Source organism: Macaca thibetana, chromosome 6 (assembly GCF_024542745.1).
Source record: "Macaca thibetana thibetana isolate TM-01 chromosome 6, ASM2454274v1, whole genome shotgun sequence".
Taxonomy (NCBI): Eukaryota; Metazoa; Chordata; class Mammalia; order Primates; family Cercopithecidae; genus Macaca; species Macaca thibetana.
Genome location: NC_065583.1, coordinates 154706817 through 154721404, shown reverse-complemented (window position 1 = coordinate 154721404; position 14588 = coordinate 154706817). Strand labels below are relative to the sequence as shown.

General features: G+C 36.0%; 1 protein-coding gene across 3 annotated transcripts in view; it reads right to left on the bottom strand.

Moving 5' to 3' along the window:
• The window catches only part of CDH12 (cadherin 12), a 1138028-nt gene that overhangs the window by 113693 nt on the left and 1009747 nt on the right, over positions 1 to 14588 (bottom strand). For all 3 annotated transcript variants that reach the window (XM_050795514.1, XM_050795515.1, XM_050795513.1), the window contains one exon: positions 3890 to 4009. In XM_050795514.1, the coding sequence (XP_050651471.1) occupies positions 3890 to 4009 (120 nt within the window). The remainder of the gene's footprint in view (positions 1 to 3889; positions 4010 to 14588) is intronic.

Genomic DNA, 14588 nt, shown 5'->3' with positions numbered 1-14588 from the left:
TCATGGTTTTCATCTCTTTCATTTCGTTTAGGACCTTCTCTGCATTAATTACTCTAGCCATCAATTCTTCCACTTTTTTTTCAAGATTTTTAGTTTCTTTGCGCTGGGTACGTAATTCCTCCTTTAGCTCTGAGAAATTTGATGGACTGAAGCCTTCTTCTCTCATCTCGTCAAAGTCATTCTCCGTCCAGCTTTGATCCGTTGCTGGCGATGAGCTGCGCTCCTTTGCCGGGGGAGATGCGCTCTTATTTTTTGAATTTCCAGCTTTTCTGCCCTGCTTTTTCCCCATCTTTGTGGTTTTATCTGCCTCTGGTCTTTGATGATGGTGATGTACTGATGGGGTTTTGGTGTAGGTGTCCTTCCTGTTTGATAGTTTTCCTTCTAACAGTCAGGACCCTCAGCTGTAGGTCTGTTGGAGATTGCTTGAGGTCCACTCCAGACCCTGTTTGCCTGGGTATCAGCAGCAGAGGCTGCAGAAGATAGAATATTTCTGAACAGCGAGTGTACCTGTCTGATTCTTGCTTTGGAAGCTTCCTCTCAGTGGTGTACTCCTCCCTGTGAGGTGTGGGGTGTCAGACTGCCCCTAGTGGGGGATGTCTCCCAGTTAGGCTACTCAGGGGTCAGGGACCCACTTGAGCAGGGAGTCTGTCCCTTCTCAGATCTCAACCTCCGTGTTGGGAGATCCACTGCTCTCTTCAAAGCTGTCAGACAGAGTCGTTTGCGTCTGTGCAGAGGTGTCTGTGTGTCTTAGTTTACTGTGCCCTGTCCCCAGAGGTGGAGTCTACAGAGACAGGCAGGTTTCCTTGAGCTGCCGTGAGCTCCACCCAGTTCGAGCTTCCCAGCAGCTTTGTTTACCTACTTAAGCCTCAGCAATGGCGGGCGCCCCTCCCCCAGCCTCGCTGCTGCCTTGCCGGTAGATCACAGACTGCTGCGCTAGCAATGAGGGAGGCTCCGTGGGTGTGGGACCCTCCCGGCCAGGTGTGGGATATGATCTCCTGGTGTGCCTGTTTCCTAAAGCGCAGTATTGGGGTGGGAGTTACCCGATTTTCCAGGTGTTGTGTGTCTCAGTTCCCCTGGCTGGGAAAAGGGACTCCCTTCCCCCTTGCGCTTCCCAGGTGAGGCAATGCCTCGCCCTGCTTCAGCTCTCGCTGGTCGGGCTGCAGCAGCTGACCAGCACCGATCGTCCGGCACTCCCCAGTGAGATGAACCCAGTACCTCAGTTGAAAATGCAGAAATCACCGGTCTTCTGTGTCGCTCGCGCTGGGAGTTGGAGACTGGAGCTGCTCCTATTCGGCCATCTTGCCTATCCTTGATTTTTGATTTACTCTTATCTACCACAAGGTGATAAATTTGACAAAAAGTCTTCTTAATGGTTTCTGTGCATGAAGAGCTAGTTTTCATTCTCTTAATGAAGTGCTTCATCATCCACTCTTTTCCTGACTAGTGGTCTGAGGCATTGTTAATATCAAGACTTCTGTCTCCAGTGAAAATCAATGCTTCAAAAGTCTATTACATAGCTTACGACAGAATTGTTTCACTCTTAGTTCTAAATAATAAACATTATATAAAACATAAGTACAAAATTATAAAAGTTACATTACATATTCACGTACTGTATGGTAAAACAAACTTTTTAAAGATACTAGAATATACTGAAAGTCGATATTGGCCAAGTGCAATCTAGGGAAGAGTACGTTTGTTGGCTCATAAAGTTGTTTGGTATTCATTTGACCATAACAATTATATTCTTAACCCATTCTTTACGTTTACATTTATCTTTGTTTGATTTTTGTCTTGCTTTTTAAAGGTTAGATATGGTTTCATCTACAGTTATCTTACCAATATTAAATGCTTAATGTTAAGTCCTTAATTCTCTCTAAGAAAATACTCACTCTTATTCTGAGTATATAAACTCACCTACTTTATATAGAGTTTATCATTGTAATCCAATGAGTGATCTTTAATATTCTCTTTCTTCACCAATCTCTATACACATACTTTTCTCATTTTTTTATTCCTCTTGCCTTTCAGGAATATTCTTCATAGGCTGAAGGGATCTAAAAGAACTGCATTGTCCATACTTTCATTTCCGGTCAGATTACCCATTATAGCATACCTCAAAAAGATATATAACTATACAAGAAAAAAAAATAACCCAAAGTGGCCCCATCTGAAGAAATGAAATATTTTAGATAATTTTCCTTCATTATTTTCATATATTCTGCCTATTGTCCAGGCCTTCTTAATTCCTCTGGAACACTGTAGCATCATAAACTTCATTGGACAACTTCCCCAATCTTTTTTTTTCAATTTACCCCCCTTTTCTACAAAATAAATATAAGATTTTTTTTTCACAGCTAAAAAATAACCACAAAAGCTCCTTTTAGATGGTATTGCTAAACATTTTCTTATCTTTGCTGCCATATTTCTTGAAAAATCGCTTGCATGGTAAGGTGTAATTTTCTCATCATGCACTCACTTTTAACATTTGACAGACTGGCTTTTATTCTCCAAAAGTCTATGCAAATCAGAGAAGCTTCTTTGTCCTAAGCCATTCTGGATTCTCTTCAGTACTGATACTCCCTTCTTACTGGATCTCTTGAAGGACTGATGCTGTCCTTACTACACTCTACCCGTTTTTCAGGTTTACATAAGGGAGTGACTCCCTATTTTAGTTCTTTAATTTTTTTATGATTTCTGCCCCCTATTGGCTTAATGAGGAGGATAAGAAATTAAGAGAGAATGGCAGGTTCAGTTGACAAAAAGTGTTGCAGATTTTGCACTTCAACTTTTGTTAAGAAACATCAATAGACCTTATGTTTCCAGGCAACATTAATACATAATAATTGTTAATTAACTTATATCTAATTAGTATACCAGATTTTTACACATACCTCTCAGGAAGTATCAATTATAAAATGTTTAACTTATTTGAATGTATAGTGTCTGAAATATATACTTTTCAAATGCATGTTGGTATTTAAAAATTAATTTACAACTTTAAAATGTAACTTATTAGTTCAGTATGAGAACAATTTTCCATTATTTTAAGTTCACATGATACATCATATTAAATTCAGTTTGCAATATGTTCTAATGTAGTATATAATCATTGACAAAACAACCATTGTTGTGGGATTTCTGCTTCAACTGTGACATGGGAGGCCTACTTTGATCACTGGTCAAGTGGTCGAGTCTTCTTAGCAAAGTATTCAATGTTCAGATATTGATTGTTTAGAAACAGAGCTTCCTCATTTATTTAAAAGGAAAGACAAAATATTCCATGTGCATAGCCTCCTGCCCTTCGTATGCTACTCATATTATATTTGAATTTGAAAACTGCTATTTTTAATTAACAGTGGGACTGGATTTGAAGACATAGGCAAACAGAATCAATGATTTTGGTATTGCAAGATTGTCAAGTCTCCCCCTTCTCCCACTATAAGCATAAGTCTCTATTAATCTAAACCAAGCATTCATAACCCTTATATGTACAGCAGTAGAAGCTCCAGGATGTTCCCATGTGTTGTAAAAGCCCAAAACTAAATATAACCGAACCCATCCAATAAATATGAAATGAAAAGCTATTATAGCTGGAAGAATTTTTTTTAAGTAGACTTTTGAAAATTTTAAATAAGACCAACAATGACTGCCGATGTAACAAATTGGAACTTTATAAAGATACATTAAAAGTTTTATTTTACACAAAGTTCACTTAAATGGAAATCGTTCTTCAGCAGCAAGGTAAGATCCCATCTTCTTTGCTTAATGCACATTGCACTGAAGCTTTATGGCTGTATTAGAATATGCAACTCCCCATGCCAAGATTTAATTAAAGTTTAAATATTTGAAGGGCTGGTGATAATGTTGCCTCTAATAAAAAATTTACCTGTCTTGGGATCAATAGAGAAATAAGGTTGTCCCTGAAGAATGCTGTAAACGACTCTGGCACTGTTTCCATAGGTCGGGTCATCTGCATCTGTGGCCTTGACCTGGAGTACATATGCACCTGGAAAATAAGACAATATCACTCCACCATTTTTGTTTTACCTCTTTCAAGGTCATGTCTCTTATCTGCTGAACTCAATTTTCCTTTGGTATTTGACCTATGTCAAGTATGCCATGAGTACATGATGTCACTGAGGATAGTTTAACCATTATAACCAAAATGTTGAGCAATGATATAGTTGTTAGTACAAATCACAACTTTAAATATATATTTTAAAAGCTGTGTCCATTTCTAGGAGATGAACCATTGAAATGAAAGTCATCATGATACCTTTATTGATTGGTCCACCAAAGAAAGCATGGACGCCACTTATATTAGCTCCTCTGCTTACTATTGATGTTTTAATTTTATGATTAAGATATCAATAGAGAGACTAAAAGGTTTAGAGTGTACTGAACATTAGAAGTTGTTAAGTAATTTGCAATTGCAATTTAAAAATTAACAACTACCTACTAGCATCAGGAAGCCTTTAATTAGAAAAGGAATATTTGATAAATTGAGAAACTATAAAGAATAGCAAAATAGCTATAAGAGCACTTCTTTGCCTCAAGATTGAATGAACCTAAAGATTCAGTGACATAGGAAGACACCACAAACAACCAAATGATCTGCAGCTTTCCTAATTTTTTTTTTTTTTTTTTTGGCATGGGTATGTTTTTTCTGTACTAAAAGAAGTTGAAGAGAGCTTTTCTCTGTATTTTCATTATCTGTTCATGAGCATATTGAAATCAGTCTCTAAAAATGTGTAAAGTGAGTATCTCTTCCTAACGTCCTATTCAATGTTACTATTCTGAGTTCAGAACAAAGTGAAATCAAAAGTACCCAAATTGGAGCAAATAAAATAGACATATATGTGTGTATATATATACATATATTTCTATATATCTATATACATACAGACACATACACATGTGTACATCCAAATTTATACAGTGAGTAGAACTCCCTTAATCTGTTGGAGGCACTCAAAGTAACTGTTCTGTTTGGGGAAAATAAGATTGTTCCTTTTCATTCAATTACTCTTTCAGCCTTTTCTCTAAGAGTACAAATTTAGAACAAACTATGTCTTCCTAGATTACTATAGAAGCTAAAAGAATGAATTACTTTTTCATTTCTACCATTTTCTTTTAATAAATGTTAGGCTTGTGACAAGAGTAAGAAACGATAACTCTTTGTAGACATTCAATGCCAAGGTCTTTCAGTTTAAAATGGTTGAGTGAATCTTGGCTTTATTAACAGAGGAAAAATATATTACAGCAGCCTTTCCCAAGAAAAGAAACTTTTAGAGGGAACTTTTAGAGGGAATGTAGATAAACATTACTAGGAAGTCAGGAGTGAAGACTAATATTATCCATCATCATCACCATCATCATCATCAGCATCACCACTATCATTAATCACAATTTGACCAGCGTTTATTTCTATGAAGCATTGGGTACCTGGATTAAAGATTCATTAAAACTACCTTTCTATAATGCTATAGAAACCGACAGTTTATTAAGAGTAAAGTCCTCTCTTCCCAACAGTATTTTCCTCCAGAATATTCATCAGGATGTTTACTATCCCTCCACTATACATGTGTTATATAGGCAAAGTCTACAAATATTCACTGCTGCCCTAATTCTGGATATAAATATTACAGTTGAAAAACTATACATTGTTCTACATGTTGGATATAGTTGAAGAAAAGGAACGTATTATACTTAGTTACAAATAGGAAATTAAAATACTTGAGAAATAAGAAATATTTAGTGACAGCATTAATAAAATTTGCCAAACTAACACCACATTGCAATGTACAGTGGGGAAAGCAAAGATGAACATGTATTGTCTTCACTTTTACATTTTTGTTTTTAATGTTTACATGAACCTCCACTATGCTGAACAAATATTTTCTTCTATTAGTTGTATTAAATTGTTTATGTCAGTTATTTTTAAAGCTCAAATATTTAAAGGAGTGAATGGGGAAATCATTAATGCATCAAAGTTGCAAATATTTTTTCATACAGCCCCAATTTGTGCCACTTAAAAGGATCACTAGATAGCAAGAATAACTGTATTCCTATTATATTTCTTCAGTTGTATCTATAGAATTAAAAATAATTGTCCACTGAATTACAATATAGGTTAATCCTTCTTTAGTGAAAGAGCAGATTCCAACGTAAATTCTCCAAAAGTTCTTAAAGATGGCCTTTTTGGGTGTTTACAAGAATGCAGTTAAACACCAGTATACCAGCTTGTTTTGTCAGCTGCTTCATGACTGTCACAAAACTCATGCAAAAGACAGACATTTTGTACTCTTTCCATTAAGAAGTCTCGGTCAGTTGCCTGGAGCATGAAAATCTCCGAGGACTACCTTTTTCAGTGCTTGGATAGCACACCAGCTGTTCCTGACACTATTAAACACTAAATACCCAGGAGGTAAGAGCAGGAGGTTGTGGTTGGGGCATGTTTAATGTGCTACAAGGAAGTAATACAGTCAATGATTTGCAAACAATCTGAAGTAGTCTTGTATGTAGCAGTGAGCTTGAAATTTATTCTCTTATCACTCGAATCCAGGGAATGACAATATAACCACTCTAAATGGTTATATCTGCAGAGAGAATGCGGCTCTTAGAGAAAACACTCTTGTATAAGTGGTGAGAACCAGAGTGCAGAATTTGCAATGGAGAGTTTCAAGTCACTTCAAGTTCCCATATAACACTGCTTTGATCAGTAACAAATTAGTGTATTTTTAGTAACAGTTAAAGCCAGCACTAAAAGTTATTTTATAGTAATAACTAAATTCTATATCTTATACTGTCACTCAAAGGGAATAAATATTTATAAAACTATGATAAAGCAAAGAAAAGATAAACTGATCACTGAGTATGACAAAACTATGATGACGAGGCATCAGGAGATGCCCACATGATATAAACTCCAACTAAACAAGTGATCACTAACATGTAAATGACTATGAGTTAGAGTTCATATGAGATCTGATTTGGATATTGTATTGCTCAGCTCAGGCTACAGTAACAAAATACCACAGACTGGGTGTCTTAAACAATAGAAATCTACGTTCTTACAGTTTTGGACACAAGCAGTTTGAGATCAAAGAGCAAAAAAATTGGGTTTCTGATGAGAGCTCCTGGTTTCTCACTGTGTTCTCACATTCCCTTTCCTCTGTGCTCAGACAGGGAGACAGAGAGAGAGAGAGAGAGAGAGAGAGAGAAAGGGAAGGAAAGAGAGAGACAGAGACAGACAGAGACGGAGAGAGACAGAGACAGAGAGAGACAGAGAGAGAGAGAGAGGAGCTCCTCTCTGGTGTATCCCCCTTTTTTCATAAGGCCACAAGTTCTATTGGATTAGGACCCATCTTTAGGACTTTATTTAACCTTAATTACCTCCTGAAAGGGTCTATCTCCAAATACAGTCACATTCATGGCTTCTACATATGAATTTCAGGAGGATTCAGGTCAGTTCATAACATATCATTTTAGTATACAGATATGTACATGTTAAACTACATGTGGAAATTAACAACTTATTAAAGCATAATTTATTTCTATGTTGCAAAATTATAGTCATAACTTAAGGTAATATCAGTATTTTGCAAACAAACATTCATATCATAATAAAATTCTGATAAATAGACTTATTAAACAGGTATACATTACCTAGATGAATTAATTTAAATTTAAGTCAATATTTTTTGTACAATTTATGTTGGAAACACTAATAGAAAGCATGGTGTTTCACTTTTTAGATTCAATTTTGAGAATTCATACATATAATATCTTATATGGTCAGACAATACATTTGAGAACTCACACATGTAATATCTTATATGGTCAGACAATACATTTACACAGACACAAATGCACAAATGATTTAATAGTTTGTAATTACTCCACTCAAGTTAGTGAGCGTATGAAGTGCTCGGCACACTATCCAAGATGCTAGGGAACCACCATGAACAAAATTGAGAGGCCAGCTCCTGAAATCTTATATCCCATCTAGAAAGGAATGGGAGGAGAAACAGATTCAAGGTGAGAGACTTCCATATAGTAATCAGGAAAAGCAATTTTGTAAAATCTCATTTATATAGAGACCTGAATAGTGTTTTTGCACTTTCCTTTTCCCCCTAATTTATTTATTCTTTAATTGACAATATTGTATGTATTTCTCATGTAGAGCATGTTTTGAAATATGCATACATTGTGGAATAACTAAACTGAGCTAATTAACGTATGCATTCCCTTACATATGTGTCACTTTATGTAGTGAGAACACTTAAAATCTACTTTCCTAGCAATTTTCAAGAATACAATACATTACTATTAGCTGGAGTCACCATGTTGTATGTTAGACGTCCAGAATTTATTTCTCCCATCTAACTGAAATTTTGTATACTTTGGGCAACATCTCCCTAGTCTGCCCGCTCAGTTTCCCTTAACCACCTGTATTAGTCTGTTCTCATACTGCTGTGAAGAAATACCCGAGGCTGGGTCATTTATAAAGAAAAAAGATTTAATTGACTCATAGTTTAGTATGGCTGGGAAACCCTCAGGAAACTTACAATCAGGGTGGAAGGTGAAGGGGAAGAAAGGCACCTTCTTCACAGGGCAGCAGGAAGGAGAATTGCTGAGCAAAAAGGGAAAAGCCCCTTCAAATTTTATGAAAATGCACTCAGTATCACGAGAACAGCATGGGAGAAACCGCTCCCATGATCCTATTACCTCCACCTGGTTCTGCCTTCAATCCAATCAGTTCTCCATAAGGTTGTGTATGCTCTGAATCAGTGTCCAATATATGGTACTGTTTCTCTCATAACCGGGATTCACCAGTCCAGGATCAAAGGGTGGACACAGTACCACTCACCATCACCCCCTAGTGATCCACTAGCACAATTCTTGCTTCCTGTTTCTGTGACATTACATCCTGCTGGCCTAGTGGTCTTAGTTCCAGAGGGGGAAATGCTGACACTAGGAGACACAACGACGATTCCATTAAACTGGAAGTTAAGATTGCCACCTGGCCAGTTTGGGCTCCTGCTAACTCTAAGTCAACAGGCTAAGAAGGGAGTTACAGCGTTGGCTGGCGTGATTGACCCAGATTATCAAGATGAAATCAGTCTGCTACTCCACAAAAGAGGTAAAGAAGAATATGTGTGGAATACAGGAAATCTCTTAGGGCATCTCTTAGTATTACCATGGCCTCTGATCAATGGGAAACTACAACCACCCAATCCAGGCAGATACAATTGGCCCAGACTCTTCAGAAATGAAGGTTTGGGTCACTCCACTAGGTAAAAAAAAAAACATGACCTGCTGAGGTGCTTGTTGAAGAAAAAGGGAATACAGAATGGGTAGTAGAAGAAGGTCATCATCCATACCAGCCACGATCATGTGACCAGTTGCAGAAATGAGTACTGTAATTGTCATGAACACTTTTTCTTTATTTTGTTAAGAATATGTGCATGTATACATTTGTACTAAGAAAAAATCTTCATTTTCTTTATCATGTGACACAAGATTTATTGAATTCATATCAGCATTAAGTATTGTTAACTTTCTGTAATAGCATTTAGATTAAGGATTAGCATGCTTTGGGTTGTACAAGGGATAGCTGTATTATGGTAGGTGTAATTATGACCTTATTATTGTCTTTATTTGGAGGTTATGTATGACTTCAGGAGACATGTATGCATTAAAGTTGACAAGAGGTGGACTTGTGATGCTTAATATTGAGTGTCAACTTAATTGGATTGAAGGATGCAAATTATTTTTACTGGATGTGTCTGTGAGGGTGTTGCCAAAGGAGATTAACATTTGAGTCAGTGGACTGGGAGAGGCAGACCCACCCTCAGTCTGGGTGGGCACCATCTAATCAGCTGCCAGTGCAACTGGAATAAAGCAGGCAGAAAAAGGTGGAAGGAGCTGACTTGATGAGTCTTCTGGCCTTCATCTTTCTCCTGTGCTAGATGCTTCCTGCCTTCAAATATCAGACTCCAAGTTCTTCAGCTTTTGGACTCTTGGACATATACCAGTGGTTTGTCAGGGGCTCAGTTATAGACTGAAGGCTGTACTGCTGGCTTCCCTACATTTGAAGTTTTGGGACTTGAACTGGCTTCCTTGCTCTTCGGCTTGCAAATGGCCGATTGTGGGACTTCACCTTGCGATCTTGTGAATCAATACTCCTTAATAAACCCCGTTTCATACATACATTAATCCACTAGTTCTGTCCCTGTAGAGAACACCACCATTCTACTCACTGCTTCTGTGAGTTTTAATTCCATGCAGAGGCACTCTGGGTGAAAGAGGTTCTGGAAGTGTTGAGGGAAACCTCAAGAAAATCAGAGCCACCTTCACTGTGGATCAAAAATCAGATGGAAGAGGTGGCAGAGAAAATGGTCATGTATGACTTTTTAGGTCACTGTTAGGACTCCTGTGGGATTTAACTACCCTTTCTGCATTGACTTATCTTTATCTCATTATCTCTATCTATCTAGTATACTTACCCACTAAGCTGTATTTCAGTTTTTATTAACATGAAAGGGATATAACTAACTACACATTAATTTTTCCCCAATACAAAACAACCTTAGTATACTTGCACACAATTTATACTTATTGTATGGTGCAATTGCATTAATTTAAAATTACATGAAACCTTAACAAAAATAAAAATATTTTGACTGAGAATGTAACAAAGTGAGTAGTACTTTACAATTTGTAATGACTATTTGATTTACATAGTATTTTCATCTCTGATTAAATTTTGTTGTTTTCCAGTGTAATTTCTTGAACCTTATTTTATTCATTAAATATACTGAATGGGTATTTTATAAAAGCACATAAAAGTCCATCTCACAATTTTTAACCAATTTCTTTTCCGTGGACACTTTGTTAAGAGGATTCTGCTTATTTTCTGTATTACAAACAATTCTGCTATTGGTAAATTCTTACCATTGCCAAAGTTGGATCAAAAAGCATATAGATTCAACATATTAAGCTGCATTGTCAAGGTGACTACCAGAAATTTTACTTCTTTACATTCCTATCAACAAGTATATTTTCTAACATTCTCACCAGCACATATCCTAATTGTTTGTATTTTTTATTTTATGCTTGAACTTTAATGGCATATGGTTTTTGGTCATTTCTATTGTGTGCGTGTGTGTGTGTGTGTGTACAAGCTGCACTGTTTCTTAATCTACTTTTTTCATGTGTTATATCTGTGTCTATCTATTGAAAGTTTACTAACTTATTTTTATTTGGTTTCATTTTTATGTGGTAACTTTAAATGGTTTCTTTTTGTGTGAATGTGTTTATATCTATGTGTGCATGTGTGGTATATATACCTTAAAAACCATTATCCTTTAGTTGTGTTTGGTAAAATTATGTGGGTTTTATTGTTTAGTCTTCTGAATCTCTATACAATGAGCATATGGGTTCTGAAGCCCAGACCAGGCGAGCCACCTTAATTCATGATATAACTACAGAGGGCTTGCTTCTGCTCTTTTATGTATCATGTAGTAATCATCCCTTATTTATTTGATTTAATTAAGACTAATAATATAAAGGCTTGGGATAAATTTTAAGAATCATCTGGCACAATGTTTCCATTTTACAATCCAATGCTTGAAGGTCAGAGATGTTGAAATCATTCTTATTTTTACTTAAAGACATTCTCGTACAAAGTAGTAGCAAGGTGAGGGTGGAACTGAGCCCCACTAACTCACAATTTCAGTTAAAGTAGTCATGAGTTTGTTAATTCATTCATGTCTTCTTTCAATAAATTTTGTTAATTCATTCATGTCTTCTTTCAATCAATAAGTATTTACATTTGTATACTATACACTAGATGCTACTTTCAATGAACAATAAAAAAGTATGTTACATAATTATTATTTTGTAAAATGCTACTTCTAGTGTGATAGTTTTGTATTCAATGTATTATTTACACTGGGAGCATTAAATAAACTTGGTAGGAAGACATAGATAATACATAAATATAAGCAGATTATATTTAATGTATGGCCTCTAGAAAATGTTTTTAAAATTTTCCATATGTATAGGAATATTCCAGTAATTGCATATGCTCTTGCTTTTTATCACTCTGTCATTGTCTTAACAGGTTGAGGTCCTCACCTTCTCACAACTGGAAAGCTGAAACGAATCCTATCTGCTTTCTCCTTCAGCCCCTTCAGTTCCTTTAACATAGGAATAACAGAGTCTTTGAGCCAATTCAAAAGATTGATCCTATTACTTTCATTGATTACAAAAATAAAATGGAAATAAACAAAACCAAACAAAAACACATAAAGCTCTAATGAGTTTCTATCCCTATTTTTTAAAAAATCATCTAAACTCATTGACATGCTAAGAACAGCGTGACATGAATAGATTTCAAATGTGCCTTGCAGATCGGATTCCAACTGTGCTGCCAGAGACCCCATGCAGTAACTACTCATACTTATTTACTGTTTATGATGAGGCTCTTTCATGCCTCTGTGCTCTTGAACAGGTGATTCTGCAACCTGGAGGACATTTGCCTCACCGTTGATGTCCAGGTCCATGTCACTTGTGTGAACCCTTTCATTTCTGAACTCAGGCAGAGATCATTTGTTCACTCCTCTGTAATCTCATCACACTTAGAATATTTTGAGTTTTTAAAACCCAGTACATGTTTTTTCTTACTATAGTAAAACAATTTTACACCAATGGCCCTATCATATTTATCTTTCTACACCAAGCACCTAGCAGAGGTCTGTCATTAAGTCCAAAATAAATGTTTATTGATTAGATATTTATAGTAATCGCATAGACCTTTACACAGAAAAGACAGAAATACAATACACATAATTCTATAAAGAGTGACCTGGTAGTTGGCTATGATCTTTTGAGTCATTTTCAATACTAAATTGGGGGTTCTGCTGAATTGAATTTTCTAATGTACTTCACTGTTTTCAATTAGAGAGCAGAACCAAAAGTAAACAGCATTACTTTAAAAAAATCACATAGGCAAGAAGACTTAGCCAATTTATGGAGTGCAAATCAGGAGAGTTAATGTAAATTTCTTTGCAGAATAACATAAACCTTTCTCAGAACTGATGCGTGTAACAAAAAGAGAGAGATTTCATGTAGCAAATCAGTTTTTTTTTTTTTTGCTTTTGCCTTGTGTATATACATTGCATTATGATCTAGAGATACAACAGAATTAGGAAAATTGTATTTTTGAATTCTTATTTTAGAATTATAAATATAGTAAAGTTGCTTTCCAAATAAGAATGCAAAATAAAATTGAAATTTATTTTCAAATAAAATTTAAAGATTGTACATTCTATTATATAAAAAAGACATTATGCAGCAGAGAAATGTAAAACAAAAGAATATAAGTATGTGTGTGCGCATCTGTGTGTGTGTGTGTGTGTGTGCATGTAAGATGCTACAAAGGAATGGAATATTATAAGACATTGAAACAAGGGTGTGCTAGTTAATTTTAAGTGTCAACTTGACTGAATTAAGGAATACCTAGAGAACTGGTAAAGCATTACTCCTCGATGTGTCTTTAAGGGGTTTTTCAGAGAGGATTGCATTTGAGTCAGTGAATTGGATGAGGAAGATCCACCCTTAGTGTGGGTAGGCACCATACAATCAGCTGGAAGCCAAAAGAGAACAACAACAACAAGATGGAAGAAAAGCTATTTTCTCTTGCATGTACGTTCTCTCTTGTCCTTATACCTTCTCCTGTGGAATCATGCAGAAAGAAGTTTCATACTGGATAAAGCTTCTCAATCTTGGACTGCTCATCCTCCAGAACTATAGGTCAAACGAATTTCTCCTCATGATAAATTTCCCAGTCTTAGGTATTCTATTACAGCAGCACAAAATGGACTAATTGGTCAGAAAATTGATGCCAGTTGGGGTTGTTGCTATAACAAACACCTGAAAACATGAAAGTGACTTTGAAACTGGATAATGGATGAGACTGGAAGAATTTAGAGGAGGAAGCTAGAAAAAACCTAGATCACCATGAACACAGTATTAAGAGAAATTCTGGTGAGGGCTGAGAAGAAAAGAAATGTAAGTAGAGTCTGGAACTTCTTAGAGAGTTTTTAAGTGGTTGTAATTGGAATGTTCATAGAAATATGAACAGTAAGGGCTGCTCTTATGCAGTCTCAGATCAAACTTAAGAACAAGGTATTGGAAATTAGAATAAAGGTAGTCCTTGTCATACAGGATTATGGAATGCACACCAGAGGAGAGTTAATGTAAATTTCTTTGAAGAATAACATGAATCTTTCTCAGAATTCATGCAAGTGACAAAAAAAGAGAGAGCTATTTCATGTTGCAAATAACTTTGCAGAATTGTGTTCATATCCTAGGACTTTGTGGAAAGTAGAACTTAAGAGCAATGACCTAAGATACCCAAGAGAAGAAATATCTAATGACCACAGCATTTAGGATGCTGCATGGCTTCTTTAAGCCATTTGAAGTAAAATGAGAGAGGAAAGAATGATTTAAAGACAGAACTTAACATTAAATTAAGGCAGAAAGTAACATTTTTGAGTACTTTTAGCCTGGCCATG